General features: G+C 38.7%; 2 protein-coding genes across 2 annotated transcripts; one reads left to right on the top strand and one right to left on the bottom strand.

Annotated features, from left to right (window-relative positions):
• Positions 1-7,425: 7,425 nt before the first annotated feature.
• LOC115677906 (uncharacterized) lies at positions 7,426-10,444 on the bottom strand. The gene is made up of 3 exons (XM_030601153.2): positions 10,202-10,444; positions 9,403-9,426; positions 7,426-7,923 (listed from the first exon to the last, which is right to left on the bottom strand). The coding sequence occupies exons 1-3, from the start codon at positions 10,410-10,412 to the stop codon at positions 7,616-7,618; spliced, it is 543 nt and encodes a 180-aa protein (XP_030457013.2). The 5' UTR covers positions 10,413-10,444; the 3' UTR covers positions 7,426-7,615.
• Positions 10,445-14,745: 4,301 nt separating this feature from the next.
• On the top strand, positions 14,746-16,267 carry LOC115677903 (putative pectate lyase 2). Its single transcript, XM_030601151.2, has 4 exons — positions 14,746-15,438; positions 15,544-15,647; positions 15,770-15,908; positions 16,046-16,267. The coding sequence occupies exons 1-4, from the start codon at positions 14,746-14,748 to the stop codon at positions 16,265-16,267; spliced, it is 1,158 nt and encodes a 385-aa protein (XP_030457011.2).
• The last annotated feature ends 281 nt before the right edge of the window (positions 16,268-16,548 follow it).

Genomic DNA, 16,548 nt, shown 5'->3' with positions numbered 1-16,548 from the left:
CCTAGTTTTGTTTGAAATTGTTAATTAAAATGAAAAATCTTTGAGTTCTCAAAATAAGTAGGAACACCAATATAATGTTCATATCCCATGTCCATATTCATAACTCAGAAAACAGAAAAAAAAAAAATAGAAGATTTGTGTGAATCTATCACTCTCTCCTCTTCGATGAGTCTCTAAAAAGGGTTTCCAAAACCTAATCTTTTGAGTCTCTTCCTTCTTTCAAAAAAATTGATCTTAACATAAGAAGAAAACAAAGCAGCATCATGAAGAACTTCACACCCCTTACCTGGATTTCTGGCAAAACCTTCCAAATTTTGACACAATAGGTTTCATCTTCCATCTTTCCTCAACCCATCTTCTCTCTCATGATTATGGATCATGACAGGCTGATTTCTTCTCCTTCTCCTTCCTCCTCCTCTTCTTCTTCTTCTTCTTCTTCTACCATGGATCAACTTTCATGAGAGCTTTATGATGAGGTGCTCTTGATTTTCTTGGATCTGAGATGACTGCAAGTCTCTCCTCTTGGGCCTTCTTATACTCCTTAGAGATTGGTTTCATTGGTCAGCTGAAATGACCATCTTGCCCTTATTCTCTCCTATTTTAGCTGCTTGACAGCTAAGGAGATCAGAAATCGCCCGTGGTGATCGGGATACGCTTTGAATCAGTTTCCAGTGCTCATCTACTTGCCAATTCGAACGTGTGGCAAAGAGATAATCATCCAACGCTAATACGGCATGTGAAAAGAATCCAGCCAAAAAGTCAAAACAATATAGGAAACAATCGAATCAAATATTCAGGAGATCGTAGTTAAATTTGTGCCGGTATAAAAAGATAAGGACAAGCGCATTGGAAGTTCCAAAACTTATCCAATTGGGTATTAAAATTTTTAAAAAGTGTAATTAAGTTTTAAAATTTTCACAAAGTGCAATTGAGTCCTAATACTTTTAAAAAGTGCAATCAAGTTTTAAAACTTGTCAAATTGATCTAATCAAGTTCAACGGGTTAAACTCGATTTTGTTATATCATGTTATCACGATGTATCTTATCATGTGTCTTAATTAAGTCCTAAAACTTTCACAAAGTGCAATTGAGTCCTAATACTTTTAAAAAGTGCAATCAAGTTTTTAAACTTGTCAAATTGGTCTAATCTAGTCCAACGGGTTAAACTCGATTTTGTTATATCATGTTGTCATGATGTATCTTATCATGTATCTTAATTAAGTTCTAAAACTTTCACAAAGTGCAATTGAGTCCTAATATTTTTAAAAAATGCAATCAATTTTTAAAACTTGTCAAATTAGTCTAATCAAGTCCAACGGGTTAAACTCGATTTTGTTATATCATGTGATCACGATGTATCTTATCATGTTATATCATAGCATTCTCTTATACGAGGGTTTGAGGGTAATAAACTGTTGGATAAATTTAAAGAATGTGAAAATGAGAATTATTGGAAATCTGTTACAATACATGAAAAATTAAGATTGACTGTTGGAGGCGTGCAAACAATGTCCTTAAAGATAATTCCGCTCCTTTGAATATGAAACTCGGCGTGATAAGCTCTAATGGCTATCCTTTATGGATACAATAGACCTTATTATTTATTTCGCACAGAATAATAGAAAGAATATGAATACTAAACTATATCTATATCCCAGCAAAGAAATAAAAGAAAAATGTAAAGAGTAAAGATATGTTTTTCTATGAATCTTTTCAATTATGCTAGGGTAACAATTTGTATTGTTGCATTAAATTGAAAATCGTTACAAATTCATTACAAATTGATTGCAGTCAAGACCGTTACTAGACCGTTATAAAATGTTACAACACCGTTATAGAATAATGGCTTTCACGTCTGTCATAATTTCTACTAAATCTGTTGAAATATCCAACAATCCCTCACATATTTTAAAAGGTTTTGAAAGAAAGGAAAAAAAATGAACACCAAGTTAAACTCAATTAAATGCAATGCATCAGAACTAATGCTTATTAGGTTATGAACCACACCTAAAAAGAATGAAATATAATTCATGAAATCATTTGTGAAGTTTGAAACTTCTATGAAGTAACAATGTTATTTTGTGAATAATAATTTTCACCAATCACATTACAACCTCACAATTTTTGTTGTTCAATGTGGTTTTGCCCTAATAAGCTATGCGTGTGTCTGGTTTTTTCATAAGTGCTTTAGAGATTTTTGTCAAAAGTTCTCATAGGAGCGGCCCCACTTCCCATTTAAGTGTCTTTTGTAGTTTAATACACTAACAATAATGATTATGGAATTTATTAAGAGCTTCGTTCAACCTCTTTTTTATTGCAGTCTTACACTATTCTCACCTTATGAGGGACAACAATTTTTAATATGCATCACTAGATTTAAATGTAGTTATAACCCATAGGAACCTAATTCATGAGAACGCCAATCATATAGATTGGGTTACAATCACTGTTGATTTTCCTCAATTGGCTTAAGTCTCATTCTCCTCGATGCATCATTAATTTGCTTCCCAAAGTTTTAGTAAGAAAATGGTCAAATTCAATTCTGAGTTCACATCACATCTCAACCAAATGTGTCTCTTTACCATCGAAAGTTTCATTCTTTGCAATGACAATTATCGCTTTGCAATGGCTATTGTCATTTAGCAATCACAATGCATAGACACGGAAGGTGTCGGTTTCATTCGCTTTCCTAAGAATTTGAACAGTTCTTGAATCACTAAGATAAATGTGTACTTCTCCTTTCCTTACTAGAATGATAAAGTATTTTTGTTTTACATATATGTTTGGTAGAACGTGAGCCTAGCATCCATTTTTTCGTATTGGCCACAATATTGGCTTGAAAAATGATCGCAGCAACTGCGTCATCAAAATCATCTACTTTAACCAAGTCGACTTTTGGTTTAACAGGATTATCATTTTTCCCACAATTTTTTTTATTGATTTCCAAGTTACAGCACCTCCACCAAGGATGAACACATATCCACTCCGAATCTGAGATTCAGTTAGCATCATTATATGTTTCTAATACAGCGGAAAATCCACTATATAAAATGCCATAGACTTGACAGCAGTATTTCACAAAAGACATCAAATCTGATTTAATTTAGATCTATCGTTGGCTACTGATGCAAGGAAACATATGTAAATTCCATCTCCGCGGCAATCAACTAAAGGAGATTCTCCTTGCCAATGTAAAAGCCAATCAAGTCTCTAAAAGAAGGTAACAAAATGATAGAGTGCACAACCCTCCGCGAGGACTTGAAGTGTCAAGCAAATAGTAAAGTAAATTTAATTGAAAGTGGAAAACATGTCAAATTTCAAAGCTTCAAGCAAGTATTAATGTTCTCGCCACATGTTGACATATAACACACAACTCAGAGCAAGGGGGCTTAATTTCCAGCAAAAAGAATTACCACACTACAAAGCTTCAGTTCATGGTCATGATACAATTCCAAACTCTGATACAATCAGAGCCAGTTGAAACAAGACACGATATCTCATTATCCCCTCTACCATCTCAATTATCCTTAGACAAGCTAAAGATGCAAGACCTCCTTGCATTCCAACAAATCATTTTCCAAACACTGAGGCCGATTGACGTTGTAAAAGAGCTAGAAAATGACATAAGTAACTTTTGGATTGCACCATTTTATCTTGATTATTCAATTGATTTTCTACCTTTGCTTTATACAAGAGAAACACATAAGCCATAGATAACTCAATAAACATGCACACATTGTATCGTGAATGAAATAAAGACACTAAAAGGACACGGAAAAATCTTGCAATGCTTGATAATCGTATGCGGCTATTGTTCAGTTATAAAAGACAATCCTTTGAAGGGGAGCCATTTCATAATAACAACACAAAACACAAGAGGAAGTATGCAAATTCAAAACCAACCGATCCATCCACTACATGTTCTGACTAGCTTTCCTTGTACATCTTCAACCGCTAGTAATGAAAACGAAAAGATTATTGATGTAGTAAGAGCAACATTATATTTCCATTACAACACAATTCAAATATAATACTTATTTAAGGAATTATGAATTTATTACGAGGTTGTTTAACGACCTCCTCTATCCAGCAAGATTTAAGAAGACAAATGTAAAGTAAATTGAATTTGATATAAACAGGACAACGTGTCACCTGCTTCTAAACTCGAACTGAAACGGTACGCATTGAGGAACGTAGACGTGGACGTTGTAGAGGCCTTCGTGGACAAAAGCCTCGACGAGGTAAGAAAGGCAAGGGGACTTGATTCCGTCAATGTTGGTGACCAGGATGATTGGCTTCGATCAATCGTCCGCATCCGTGCTAGGGATGAGTATGGTTTAGGTAGACAGTTCCCACCATGGAACTAGGAATCGCTCATTAAAGATTGGTTCCAAAAAATTAGAACTAGGAATTGCTCATAGGTTTTATGGATTCACCCGGGAACCGGACCTGAAGGTGACCAAGAGCAAGAGAGAGAGGCCAGAGGCCCGACCGTGAGTCAATGAGCATTGAGTTTGAGAGTCGAGATCATGAGTGAGAGATAGAGAGACGACTGAAAGTGAGACGAGATGAGCACTGAATTGATGGCCGTTGAGCTTTAGATTGAGGACTTTAAGGTTTTTACTTTTCATGAAATTTTTTCATTCTTTTATTGGAAATTTTTTTAAAAAATTATACATATATATATTATCGGTCCGGTCCGGGTGGATGAGTGGATGGGTGGGTGGGTGATTCCATATCTAGAACTGGGAACTGGACTGATCCTGCGGGAACCATCAGTTATGGGCAATCCAAGTGGTTCCCGGTTCCTTTGTACATCCCTGGTTCGTGCCACTTGGGATGGAGTCCGAATTGAAAGGCTCCATCGGTTTGGCGGAATCGCTAGAATCGTCTTCCTTGTGGCAAGAGAAGACTTACTAGAGATTTGAGACTAGGCTTTAAGACATTAAATTATCCTTAATGACGTTGGAAAAAATTAGAGAATATGAAAATGAGAATTGTTGGAAATATGTTGGGAAAGGTGAAATAATAAGATGAACTGTTTGAGGCATGCAAATATTGTCCTAAGGATAATTCCGTTCCCGGAGTACAAAACTCAGTGCAATAGACTCCAGCGGCTATTCTCCCAAAATACAATCTTCTTCTTTACTTCGCACAGAATAGAGGAACAGAAACAACTAAACTGTATGTATAACCCAGCAAAGAAAGAAAAGAAAAATATAATAAGAATAAGATATTCATGTTTTTCTATATATATTTTCAATTATGTTCGAAGTAACAATTTGAAAGTAAAAAAAAGAGAGCCTTTTCTATTGTCAATTCTTGCTTTAAATGGAAAACCGTTACTAAACCGTTATAAAACGTTACAAAATCGGTACTGAATAATGGCTCCCATGGTCGTCGTAATTTCTATTAATACCGTTACTTTCAAATATTTTAAAACTGTTGAAATATCCAACATATGCGTCATTAGATTTGCTTTAGAATAGTAGCTACCATGTCTTTGACAATAAAAATAGCACATCCATTGCTTACGAAGAAAATCAATTAAAATACTACCAAACAAAAATATGGTGTAAAGTATTTGATTCACTTTTGCAATATGAACATAAATCGTCACGCACGGAGTAATCTTAGCGTCATGCCTTTCACCTGTGGAGGTAATCTTATGCATGCAAATGAGATCGATTGTGTGCGTCTGTGCGATTCATCGAGTCAAAGGTTGTGGCAAAGTTTTTTTTTTTTTAGAGAACAAGTTGTTGATCCAGAGTCCATTAAAGCTTGGATGGATCAATAAAAGGTCGATGCGGATGTTAATTGCAGAAGGTGAATAGACCATAAAAAGAAATTCGTGAATAGTCAGGAATGACCGTCTTGCTGAAGCAGTACATGTTGCAGACGAAGTTGATGGTTCTATATACGAGCCTCCAGCAAGCGGAAAGACCCAACTCTCTATCAATTTGAATTGGACTCGAGTTGGTGTTCTACAACTGTTTTCAAGTGTTGGAATTCGCTGAGAGCAGCCTAGAATGAATCACATAGGAAAAGATATCAGGCAGATTGCAGAAGCAAAGTGTTCTACTTTGGGAAGTGGCCTTTAAAGCTCCTCTGATGGTCAAAGAAGTTCGGAGCAACGGCCACTTGATTAGATAAAACTTTCAATGGATATCTTGAAACTTGGAAGTCTTTAAAATCATATCCAAGTGATTTGTGGGATAAAAGAATCTCACGAACAACTCTCTCTCTCAATTCTTTTGCCTTCTTTGTGCAAAATAGAGTGATTTTTCGTAATTCTTTGTAGAGGGTGTGACTATGCATAACGTGGAAAAGAGTGATATAATATTGTGGTTGGTGCTCAAGTTTGTGGAGCAACTCTAGAAGCTTCGAATAGAAGCAACAGATTTTGTGTTAGTTGTAACATTTCAAGGACTACATGGTGAATCTAACCTTGTTGAGTCTGTAAGAGCTAAGAGAGTAAAGTCGGTCAAGTGAAAAGCCGAACCACTATAAATGTGATTCGTATTTCTTCTATTCCTTTTAACTCTTTCAATTTTCATTTGATATGAGATTATGATTTTACACAAGTGTACGCGTTACTAATCTTAAGTATGATAATATCAACTTAAATTTTGATGAAACAAATGTGGATAATGCAGAAATGGTTTGATTTGGTTCCCAACTATATGGTTTGGTTTGATTACACTTTTTTCTAACTCTATTTATGCGGTTTGGATTGGTTTGACATCTAAATCATACTGCACTCACCCCAAACCACCCCCACAACCGCCACCACCACCATCAAACTTGGCCAACACAAACACCACCTCCACCTCCACCGCACATGGCTACCACCACCAACGCCACCATCCCCACCAAATTCTGCCACCATCGATTCCAACCAAACCACCACCACAAACTCAAAGTCCAACTCTTTTCTCAGATTTAGGGAGTTCGCCTTAGATCATGAGGTTGCCGCCTCTACATTTGAGGTTGGCGACCTCTGATCCAAGGTTCAAGGTCGCATTCTTTGTCAGAGGTCAACCAGAGAGAGAGAGAGGCTACGAAGAGATGAGCAAAGATTGGGTTGGTACTGTTGGTGGCAAGGTACGGTGGTTCCGTTCTTCGGCGACACAATGGTTGTGTTATCAACAGGACAAAATAAGTTTCAATACTTAGTAGAGAAAATATAATGAAGTGGCGTCCACTGTCATTTATGTATCCCAATCACTCGTGCGTTAGCAATTCATGTCAGAGAAAAACGCGACAACTGACTATCAGATAAAATCTTGAAAAATAAGAAACAGTGAAATCTTGTTATCAAAATGCTTTCAGTAGATTGAAAAATTAAAGTAGAGAGTAAGCACACTTGAGCAAAACATTTAAGCAAACATATAAAAACAACAGAGTTGTAGCAGGCAGTGGAGGACAAGCAATAGGGCTTTCAATTATTTCTGCTCTCAGTATAACTTCTGAAGTGTAATAATAAGTACATGAATGAATGAATGAATGAATCCAATAAGCATTTCTTATAAAAAAGTGTAACCCCTAAACAGAAAATTCTCAAGGATCAAATCTGCAGAATCGTTCTTTAGCTCGACTTACATATTTGTAATGCCTACTGGAACCCTTCTTGCCATCCTCTCTGACGAGCCCTGAGTTCCCACATAGCAGTCACTCTTCTCTGTTCTTCTAATATTCCTTCAGCTCTTTCCCTCGCTTCTTCACAGGTCTCCATTCCAGAACTGCACTTGTCTGCCTCCTTTTGGTATTGAGATGCCATTTTCTTGGCCTCTAACAGCCTTATATCGGCGCGCTGCTGGTTCTCCAGGGCTTGAGCTTCCCTCAGCCTCAGTTCCTCCGTTAGCAAGTCTGTGAAGCTCTTTTCCATTTCTTCGCTCACCTCTGGGTCATGCTTTACACAATCTACGACCATTGCAGGGAACCAAGGAATTAAATGGCTTAAGCCGATGTCATGCTTCAATTAGCTTAGCATATAGCTCTTGTTACGTGAAGGCAGGTCGTAGATCAGCATTGTTTCAACAGAACATAATCAAATTCATACGACTGATATATATCAGGCAGTTTTGGCTAAGTGATCGCCACATCTAAATCCAGTCACAGTGCCATATAGCAAATTGCAAGTCATGTCCAAGTTCATAGCTTAGAAAGTATAGAGGCCAAAAAAGAAAGTTATTCAATAATTGTAGGCAATGGTAACTTCCTCCACTGTTCTCACAAAAGAACAGCTTCTCAGTGACCCTAAACCCAATGAGAACTATATAAATGATGCACAGCAAAGATGCACTTGTCTAGCCTGGCCGGCTATATAATCTCCTGCGTTATGCAGTATCCAAAGTGTGAGTCACCTAAACTGAGCGAGTCAACGTTTTCAGGCCAAGAAGAAGAAGAAGTACACCAAACACCCAATGTGGCAGAACCATAACATTTCACATTATATATAAAAAAGATTACGCTAATGTTGTACTCAACCTCAAGTGTTTTCCATTCAACTTTGTCACAGATAAAATTTTGAGACTCTACATGTAAGTCAGTTATCCTGTCTACACTTATCCCAAAGTCTTTCTTCTTATAGCCTGCTATGCTTGGGATAAAAATGAGTGCAAAGGTGAGGTAGGTGGGAAATACAGGGTATAGTTTGAAATCTTTGTGTGACAGAAATGAGAGGAGATATTCAAATTTTAGTCATGTTCCATACCATCTCAATGCCCCGTTGTCCCAAACATAGCATGAAAAAGTAACTCGGCAGTAACATGTGAAGCTATACAGCTGTTTCATATGACAATTTTCCTAAAAAAAGCTTGAAAAAAAAAATTTGGCATGTGTAAGCAGCATCCACGAATTCTCGGTGCTTAAGGCCTCTACCCTAAATCCTTGATAGTCCAGTCAGATCTTCAGCATGGCATGCCTGAACCATTATATTGTCACAAAATAAGGAAGACCAAGTTTCTAATCAACCGGAAGACCTTATATGTCAGAGCTCAACGCTATGTTGAGGACCATTATCTTTAAAAGATGAACAGTTACAAAGCAATAGTGCGCAAGAATTAGTCAAAAGCAGGCAGCATATTGGACAAAGAACCTTGATTTTCTGGTTAAAATATAGACAACAGGCAAGCAAGGAGAGACAGCCCATAGAACTCAACATGCCACAACTCTTCAAGGGGTAGTGGGTATGTGATAAGCTCACTCTATAAAAGGAACTCCAACCAAGGAATACAGCTAATTCATGTGTCAGCATGAAGCATACACATTATTCATACACGATAGAAGTCCATCAGTTCCCTACAGTTAGTCATTCCACCAATGACAGACCAGCCAAAAAATTAAGTCAGCAAACTACTTCCAAAGGCAGCTAGAATTATCTGAGTGATGAATACTAACCTGTGAAGGTGTTGTTGATCAATTCTGCAACAGAACAGACAAACATAGCACAGGAAGGTCAGATAACATTGTCCAAACAGCTTAAAAGTAAAAAACTGTCCAACCAATTCGACAGTAGACATAAGAATGCAATGAAACTTTTAAATGTATCAAAATGAAATATGTTTCACTCGCTCTGGACAAGACAAGAAAAGCTCCAGATCATTGGTGTCACGACTTACAGAAAATCCCAACCTAGAAAACGTAACCAGCACTGTTTGCACCAAGCTATCTTTACAGCAACTCCATGACTTCGCGTAGAGGCTAAAAGGTCTCGCCTTTATGAAGATCTAAGCCAGTATCGTCATTTAAATACCGCATATACCATCCTTTTCTGCTTTTAATTAGACCTCCAGCAGCTATAGAAATCTAAGCTCAATGCACAAAAATCGCACGAGAAGCTAGCAAAGGTGTAATCAATCTCCTTCATCTTCCTTCAGTTTCCATGATTAAAAAAAAACACACGAGTTGCTGACATGATAGGCAAAGCTAAACACAATCACGTTCGATCCATCGTAGGCAATATCTTCTCGAGACTCGAAGACGTAAGAAGACACGACCAACAGGCTAAATTGGTAGATCATGCTAACATCATCAAATCAGCTCCATCCCATTACGTCGAACATCAATCGTGTCAACCGAGGTGCGCGACAGATCGACATCGCACCCGAAAAAAGCAAAGCCAGCCGGTGATCAACGGAAACGGAAGAGGCAACAGGAGGAAACCGAGGGAAACGAGGGGGCGGAAGCGGAAAATTACCGTCGCCGAGGGAGAGGAGCGGCTGAGAAGAGCAATCGCAGCGGCAGGGCGGGCAGGAGGCGGCGGAGGAGGGCCCCCCGCCGCGGCGGCGGACGGAGGCCAGGGCCTCGGTCACGTGCCAGTGCAGGGGTGGCCCGACTATGTAACACAATATGCACGCCGCCATCACCGCGACGGACAACTTCAGCGCTCTCTGCTGTCGCCGATTCATCCCCCCCTCTCTCTCTCTATCTCTCCTCTCTCGGGATGAACGTGTGTATGATTTGGGTCGGAGCGACGGCGGCGGCGGCGGCGACGGTGGCGGCGGCGGGGGGCGAGCGATTGTTCTCGGGAACCGCGAAGAAGAAGAAGGAGAGAGAGAGAGAGACGCGCGATGGGTGGTGGTTTCCCTCCTAAATGCAAGGACAGTTGCAAGAGCGAGTCTGTATACTCTAGCATTTGAGGTGCATAAAAGAGAAAAAAAAAAGATGCAATTTTTTTTTTATTATTATAGGAGTTTTAGTGAATTTAAATTGAGTGAATGTGTAATGGATCGTTATTAAATAATTGCGAGCAAAGCGATTTTTCTTTTTTTCTTTTTTTCGATGAAGAGATTGTAGTGGTTAGTTTTAACTCGTGGTGTAAGGGTAACTTTGAAAAGCGAAAGAACCGAGTAAGTGGTATAATTAATATAGCGAGAACATTCGTCTTGAAAGTTAATAGTTGGTTTTGGAGTTGGCAAATTAACGATCGAGTTGATTTCATGAATAGGGGAGCTGTTTCCGATTCAAATAGTTTCCGAGTTCAGGTTGTTTCGGATTCTACCCTCTTGGAAGCGGGGTAGGTTGCTGGATTAGGTGATTTCGGATATCGCTTCGTCCGGTCACGAGAAGAGTTTTGGTGTGGACAGTGGCGGATCACGAGTCTGTTCTAATTTTGGATAAACATAAATACGGTTTCCAAATTGGGAGATGATGGAGTTTAATTGAAAAGTGCTTTCTCTAAATTATCTTCTTTCTTTTTTCCAAGTTTGAACTCAATAAGAGATCAAATCTAAATTTAAATCCAATAAGAGATAGAAACTGAAGGATGACAAATGATTAAGGTGAAGCTTATCTTGATATAACTTTTGTTTATCCATTTACTAACATTTAAACTGAATATAAATAGAACATAGAAATTGGGGATGATAGAGTATAATTGAATTCATCTTCTAAAATTCAATAAGAGGTAAAATTTTCGTATGATTTCTCTTTTATGTATTTTCTAATATTCAATAAGAGACAGATACTAACAGATGACAACCTAATAAGCTAAAAATTTATTGGTCGAATGTGCACCACATAGCAAGACTGTGCCACATATCAAACATAGAGGCGAAGTAAAGTGTCACATGGCGAGAATTAGAGCGGACATTCTCTCAATTCCGGTTTTATGTATATATGATAATTGAATCCTCAGTTGTTCTCTTCAAGAGTTTTAAGTGCTTAGACATATGTGAGGACCTATTCTGAATCTTAATAATAACTATGGAGTTGATGAAACTATATAGCAAAGGGTTAGAATATTATAGCGATAAGTGCACTGATAGTACTAAAACCAGTCACGAAAATGCAATTCAATATTAAATTTCAATTTGTGCATCGAGTCCTAAAACTTGAACAATTTATTCAATCAAACACCCACTTAACTCTGTCCTATTTGAGTGATGGAAAATGTTGACATGGCTATTATATAAAGGGTTAATACCATTAAAAAAAAAATACCTCAAACTGGTACACATGTGATAAATTTACTCAAAACTAACTTTTTGACCGCAAAAAATCTCATACTAGTACACATGTGACAAATTTACTCTCTGTTAGTTTCCGTTAAATTTTACTGTCAAATTGCTGAGTTGGATGATAAGTGGCAGTTGACGGGTGTATCGGTTTGGGGTTTTACGCTCCGTTTGTCACAGGTGTACCATTTTGTGATTTTTCGTGATATTAATCCAATTTAACGAAAACTAACGGAGGTTAAATTTGTCGCAAATGTACCAGTTTGGGGCTTTTGGTGGTCAAAAAATTAGTTTAGAGTAAATTTATCATAGGCGTACTAGTTTGGGGTTTTTCGTGGTATTAACCCTTATGTAAATGAAGAGTGCAATGATGACTAAAAGGACACTATTTTCCTCCTGATTTTAATGAAAATTAGATTAAAAGTAAAAAACGTTGAAAAGCTAAAAAAGAAAATCTGCTATGGATCAAGCTCAAGGGTTAAGGAGCGGGGTCGCCGCCCCGTACTTCACCGGCGAGGAGTGGCAACCATTGTGGGCAACCCTTGCCGGCAAAGAACGAGACGACAAGCCCCCAAGGGGATTTTGCTATATCCTTAGCACTGTTTGGTGAATTGCAATATCAAAACTAAATATTTTTATATTATATCTTATCTATTGTTTAGTAGGAGCTGCATATCAATTTAAATTGAACCCAATGCACAGGTAAAAATCGCTTACAATTCACTGCTAAAGAAATAACAAATGCACACGCGGACAATCTCTAGCAATTAATCTGTGATTATTAGTCGAATGTGCGCCACTTGGCAAACATAGATTTAAAGTGAAGTGCTACATGGCAAATACTAGACAGAACTTCCTCTCGATACTGTCTTTAACAATATAGAATGAATTGTATGGTTTCTTTTGAAGTTTAAGTGCTTAGAGATATGTGGGGACCACATTCTAAATCTTAATAAGGACACTATGTAGTTGTTGAAACTAGGGTTAAATATAATAATGAAAAGTGCATTAAAGGTTCTAAAACTTGTTACAGAAATATAATTCAATCCAAAATTTTCAAAATTTGTGCAATCAAATCCTTAAATTTGTCCAATTTGTGCAATCATGTACCTCGTTACCTCCATACAATTCGAGTGAAATAAATGCCAACGTGACTTTTTTTTTATTATTTTCTCTTTTCCGCATGTCCATTATGTTAATGAGGAGTGCAACAATGACCAAAACGAGACCATTTTCCTCTTAACTTTAATTGAAGTTAGATTAAAAGTAAAAAAAGAGCTAAAAAGAAAGAAAAACAATGCTATGAGTCGAGCTTAAGAGTTGAGGGTGGCAACCCATACTTTGTAGGCGAGGGTCGTCGACTTCCGGCGGCGGTTGCCAACCCTTGGCGACAAAGCCAATTCACCCACCCAAGAATCACTTTTTTTCTTTTTTGGTTTTTTTATTTTAATCTTTTTTTCCGTTTTCTTTTAATTCATTTTTTTTAATTTATCAATCTTTCTTTCTATGTGACGTCTAATTGGCATCACATCAGCGCCACATGTAATATCAAAATATTAAAAAATGTCACGTCGACTTTTTCTATTAGCCAAATCAGAGAGAGCTAACGAAAATGCTCAATTGCACCAATTTGATAAGTTTTAAAACTTGATTACTCAAGTCAAAAGTTTTTGGATTAAACTGTACTTCTGTAACAAATTTTGAAACTTCCAATACACTTCTCCTAATATTATATTATCTCAAGAAATGAAGGCAATGCAATGGAAAAGTATCGAAAATTGCAAGGGAGCTCCACTTGAACTCGTTAACTCCTTGCAAACGCTCAATAGATCACGATTACATAAAAATAGAAGAGGCGTTGTGCAAATGGATAACAAGCTTAATCCGAGAATTAACGTACACAATACACGAGATGAAGCCAACGTATTGTAATTCATAGCGATACCTCTCTTTATCCTTAGTTTTCCAAAATATATATTATCAAATCATATCTATCCCAAACGACCAATCAACAAACATTCTTGCCGACATGTAACCACCAAATCCATCGAAATACTAAATTATCATTGCTCACCAATGTCAAAAACCCTTAGGCTGCTTTTGGTCGACCAGATAAAAGCCAGGATAAGATATGTTTTATCCTATCCTGTGTTTGGTGGTGGTTCAGGATAGGATAAGGTCGAATATAGACCGGATATAGCCCGGATAAAAAAATCCGAGGGTGGGAGTGGGATAGACCTGGATAGGATTTCTAATGTCTATTTTTCCAGAAACCCTACTCTCCACTCGCCGTCATCTTCATCCCCACACCTTGTGCGCTTTCACCAAAAAAATTTCTCGGCTTTTTTTCCTTCACCGACTCCTCCGGACCCGTGAATAGCAAAAAAAAAAAAAAAAATTATCCTATCCGACTTTAAATCCGTAGTCCACCAAACAGTGGACAGGATATGAAGAAATCCCAGGATTTCTTATCCTATCCTATCCAGTCCGATCTTGTTTAGAAATCCGGACGACCAAACGCAGCCTTAAATTATAATGTATGTAGGCACAATCTTTTGTTTGTAGGGGAATTCTTGAATTTGGCAAGTCAAGAATCCCCAAGCTCGTGCACCCACGTTCATGTCAAGACCCCAAAATCCAAATCTTTCACCGGTCAACTTCCTCCCAAAAAAGCCTGAGCCTCTCCAACGTGTGAACCACCTATATTTCTAATCTCCTATAACATATAAGAACTCTCGATTTCTCTTGGCTATCTTTAGGTTCATTCCCTCACATCTAAAGCCTAATGGCCTACCTAGCTCCAATCTTAGTCTTCTCGTGCCTCCTAACACTCCCCCTCTCGACTTTACAAGCCTACTACTCGAGTACTCCGTCTTATTCCAACCAGGAGTTGATGAATGTCATCGACTCGTGCTGGCGGTCGAACCCTACTTGGGCGGCGAACAGGCGTGCCCTTGCCGATTGCGCCGTCGGGTTTGGTAGCGATGCGATTGGGGGGAAGTACGGGTCCATCTATGTGGTCACTAGCCCGCTGGACAACCCTGCGAATCCAAAGCCCGGGACGCTCCGGTACGGCGTGATACAAGATAAGCCGCTTTGGATCACCTTTGCCAAGGACATGAAGATCACTCTCAAGAATGAGCTGATGGTGAACAGTTACAAGACCATTGATGGGAGGGGGGCGAAAGTGGAGATAGCAAATGGGCCATGCATCACGGTGCAATACGTGAGCCATGTGATTATACATGGGATTAGCATCCATGATTGCAAGCCCGGGAAATCAGGCCTCGTGAGGGACTCTCCCACGCATGTCGGCCGCCGACAAGGCTCTGACGGCGATGCTATCAGTGTCTTCGCATCTTCGCACATCTGGGTCGATCACTGCTTTCTAGCTCGTTGCACCGATGGCCTCATCGACGTGATCCATGCTTCCACGGCAGTCACCATCTCCAACAACTATTTCCAGCAGCATGATAAGGTATTGGCATTAATATTAGTACAGTAAGCACCAACTTCTAAATCTTCAGGCAATTCACATGATTAGCACTTGCTAAATTCGCGATCATATACATAATAACCGCAGGTGATGTTGCTCGGACACAACGACAAATACACGGCCGATAAAGTTATGAGAGTGACGGTTGTCTTTAACCGCTTCGGTTCGGGTCTAATTGAGAGGATGCCTAGGTAGGTGGCAACTTTCATATGATTTATAAAGATAGATGTGTAAGATATGTAGATAGACATATACATTATGAGCAAAATAGATTTTGATATGACTGGAAAACATATGATTTTGATTTTTGCAGGGTTAGATTTGGGTATGCCCATGTAGCCAACAACCAATACGATGAGTGGCGGATGTATGCAATTGGTGGCAGTGCCAATCCCACCATTTTCAGCGAGGGCAACTACTTCCTGGCCTCCAACAATCGTGTTTCCAAACAGGTAGCTCTAGGATGACATCTCATTCATCAATTTTCCATTTGTTTGTTTGCAAAATTCAGTATCTCCTCCTTAACATTGATCATACAACATGATGGGGACTATCCTAATTTCATCAAATTTGACATGTGACGACGCAGGTCACCAAGAGAGAGACCAAGAGCGGCGACTGGAAGAGCTGGAAATGGAGGTCGTCGCGAGATGTGTTCCAGAATGGTGCATACTTCGTGCAGTCTGGCTACGGCTCTTGTGCCCCACTTTACACCGGAGCTCAGTCCTTCGTTGTGGCCGATGGTTCCAAAGTTCCTGCGTTGACTTCCAGTGCGGGTCCTCTCCCGTGCACCGTAGGCAAAGCATGTTGAGAGTTTTTGACCTAATTCGTGACTTGTGTAATGATCGATTAACATGCGTTTTTGGTCCTTGGCTTGTGTCTCTTTCGGACCCCAAGTGCTGTCTTAAGGCTTCCTGGGAGAGATCGATTATTTTATCAAAACTTGATTTTATGCACGGGGGTACTAATTGTGATGTACATTTCTGGCATCAAACCCCGTTGATTGTACAGAGAGGAAATGTCAAAAAAGACTTCCCACGTTCAACTTATGATGAGACTTCCATGTTTTGATGATGCTTTTTATTGCTAAAT

This window comes from Syzygium oleosum, unplaced genomic scaffold, assembly GCF_021117445.2.
Source record: "Syzygium oleosum isolate NSW1041296 unplaced genomic scaffold, Sole_v2.1 Sole_v2.29, whole genome shotgun sequence".
NCBI classification, from domain to species: Eukaryota; Viridiplantae; Streptophyta; class Magnoliopsida; order Myrtales; family Myrtaceae; genus Syzygium; species Syzygium oleosum.
Note: the sequence above shows the minus strand (reverse complement) of the source record. Positions and strands in the feature narration are given on the sequence as shown.

Excerpts from the sequence above, each read along its gene's own strand:
- LOC115677906 (XM_030601153.2), bottom strand. The coding sequence starts at position 10,412 with ATGAATCGGCGACAGCAGAGAGCGCTGAAGTTGTCCGTCGCGGTGATG. Across the intron at positions 9,427-10,201 it reads GCTCCTCTCCCTCGGCGACG|AATTGATCAACAACACCTTC; the intron begins GTAATTTTCCGC and ends GTTCTGTTGCAG. Across the intron at positions 7,924-9,402 it reads GATCAACAACACCTTCACAG|ATTGTGTAAAGCATGACCCA; the intron begins GTTAGTATTCAT and ends CAATGGTCGTAG.
- LOC115677903 (XM_030601151.2), top strand. The coding sequence starts at position 14,746 with ATGGCCTACCTAGCTCCAATCTTAGTCTTCTCGTGCCTCCTAACACTC. Across the intron at positions 15,439-15,543 it reads ATTTCCAGCAGCATGATAAG|GTGATGTTGCTCGGACACAA; the intron begins GTATTGGCATTA and ends TAATAACCGCAG. Across the intron at positions 15,909-16,045 it reads ACAATCGTGTTTCCAAACAG|GTCACCAAGAGAGAGACCAA; the intron begins GTAGCTCTAGGA and ends GTGACGACGCAG.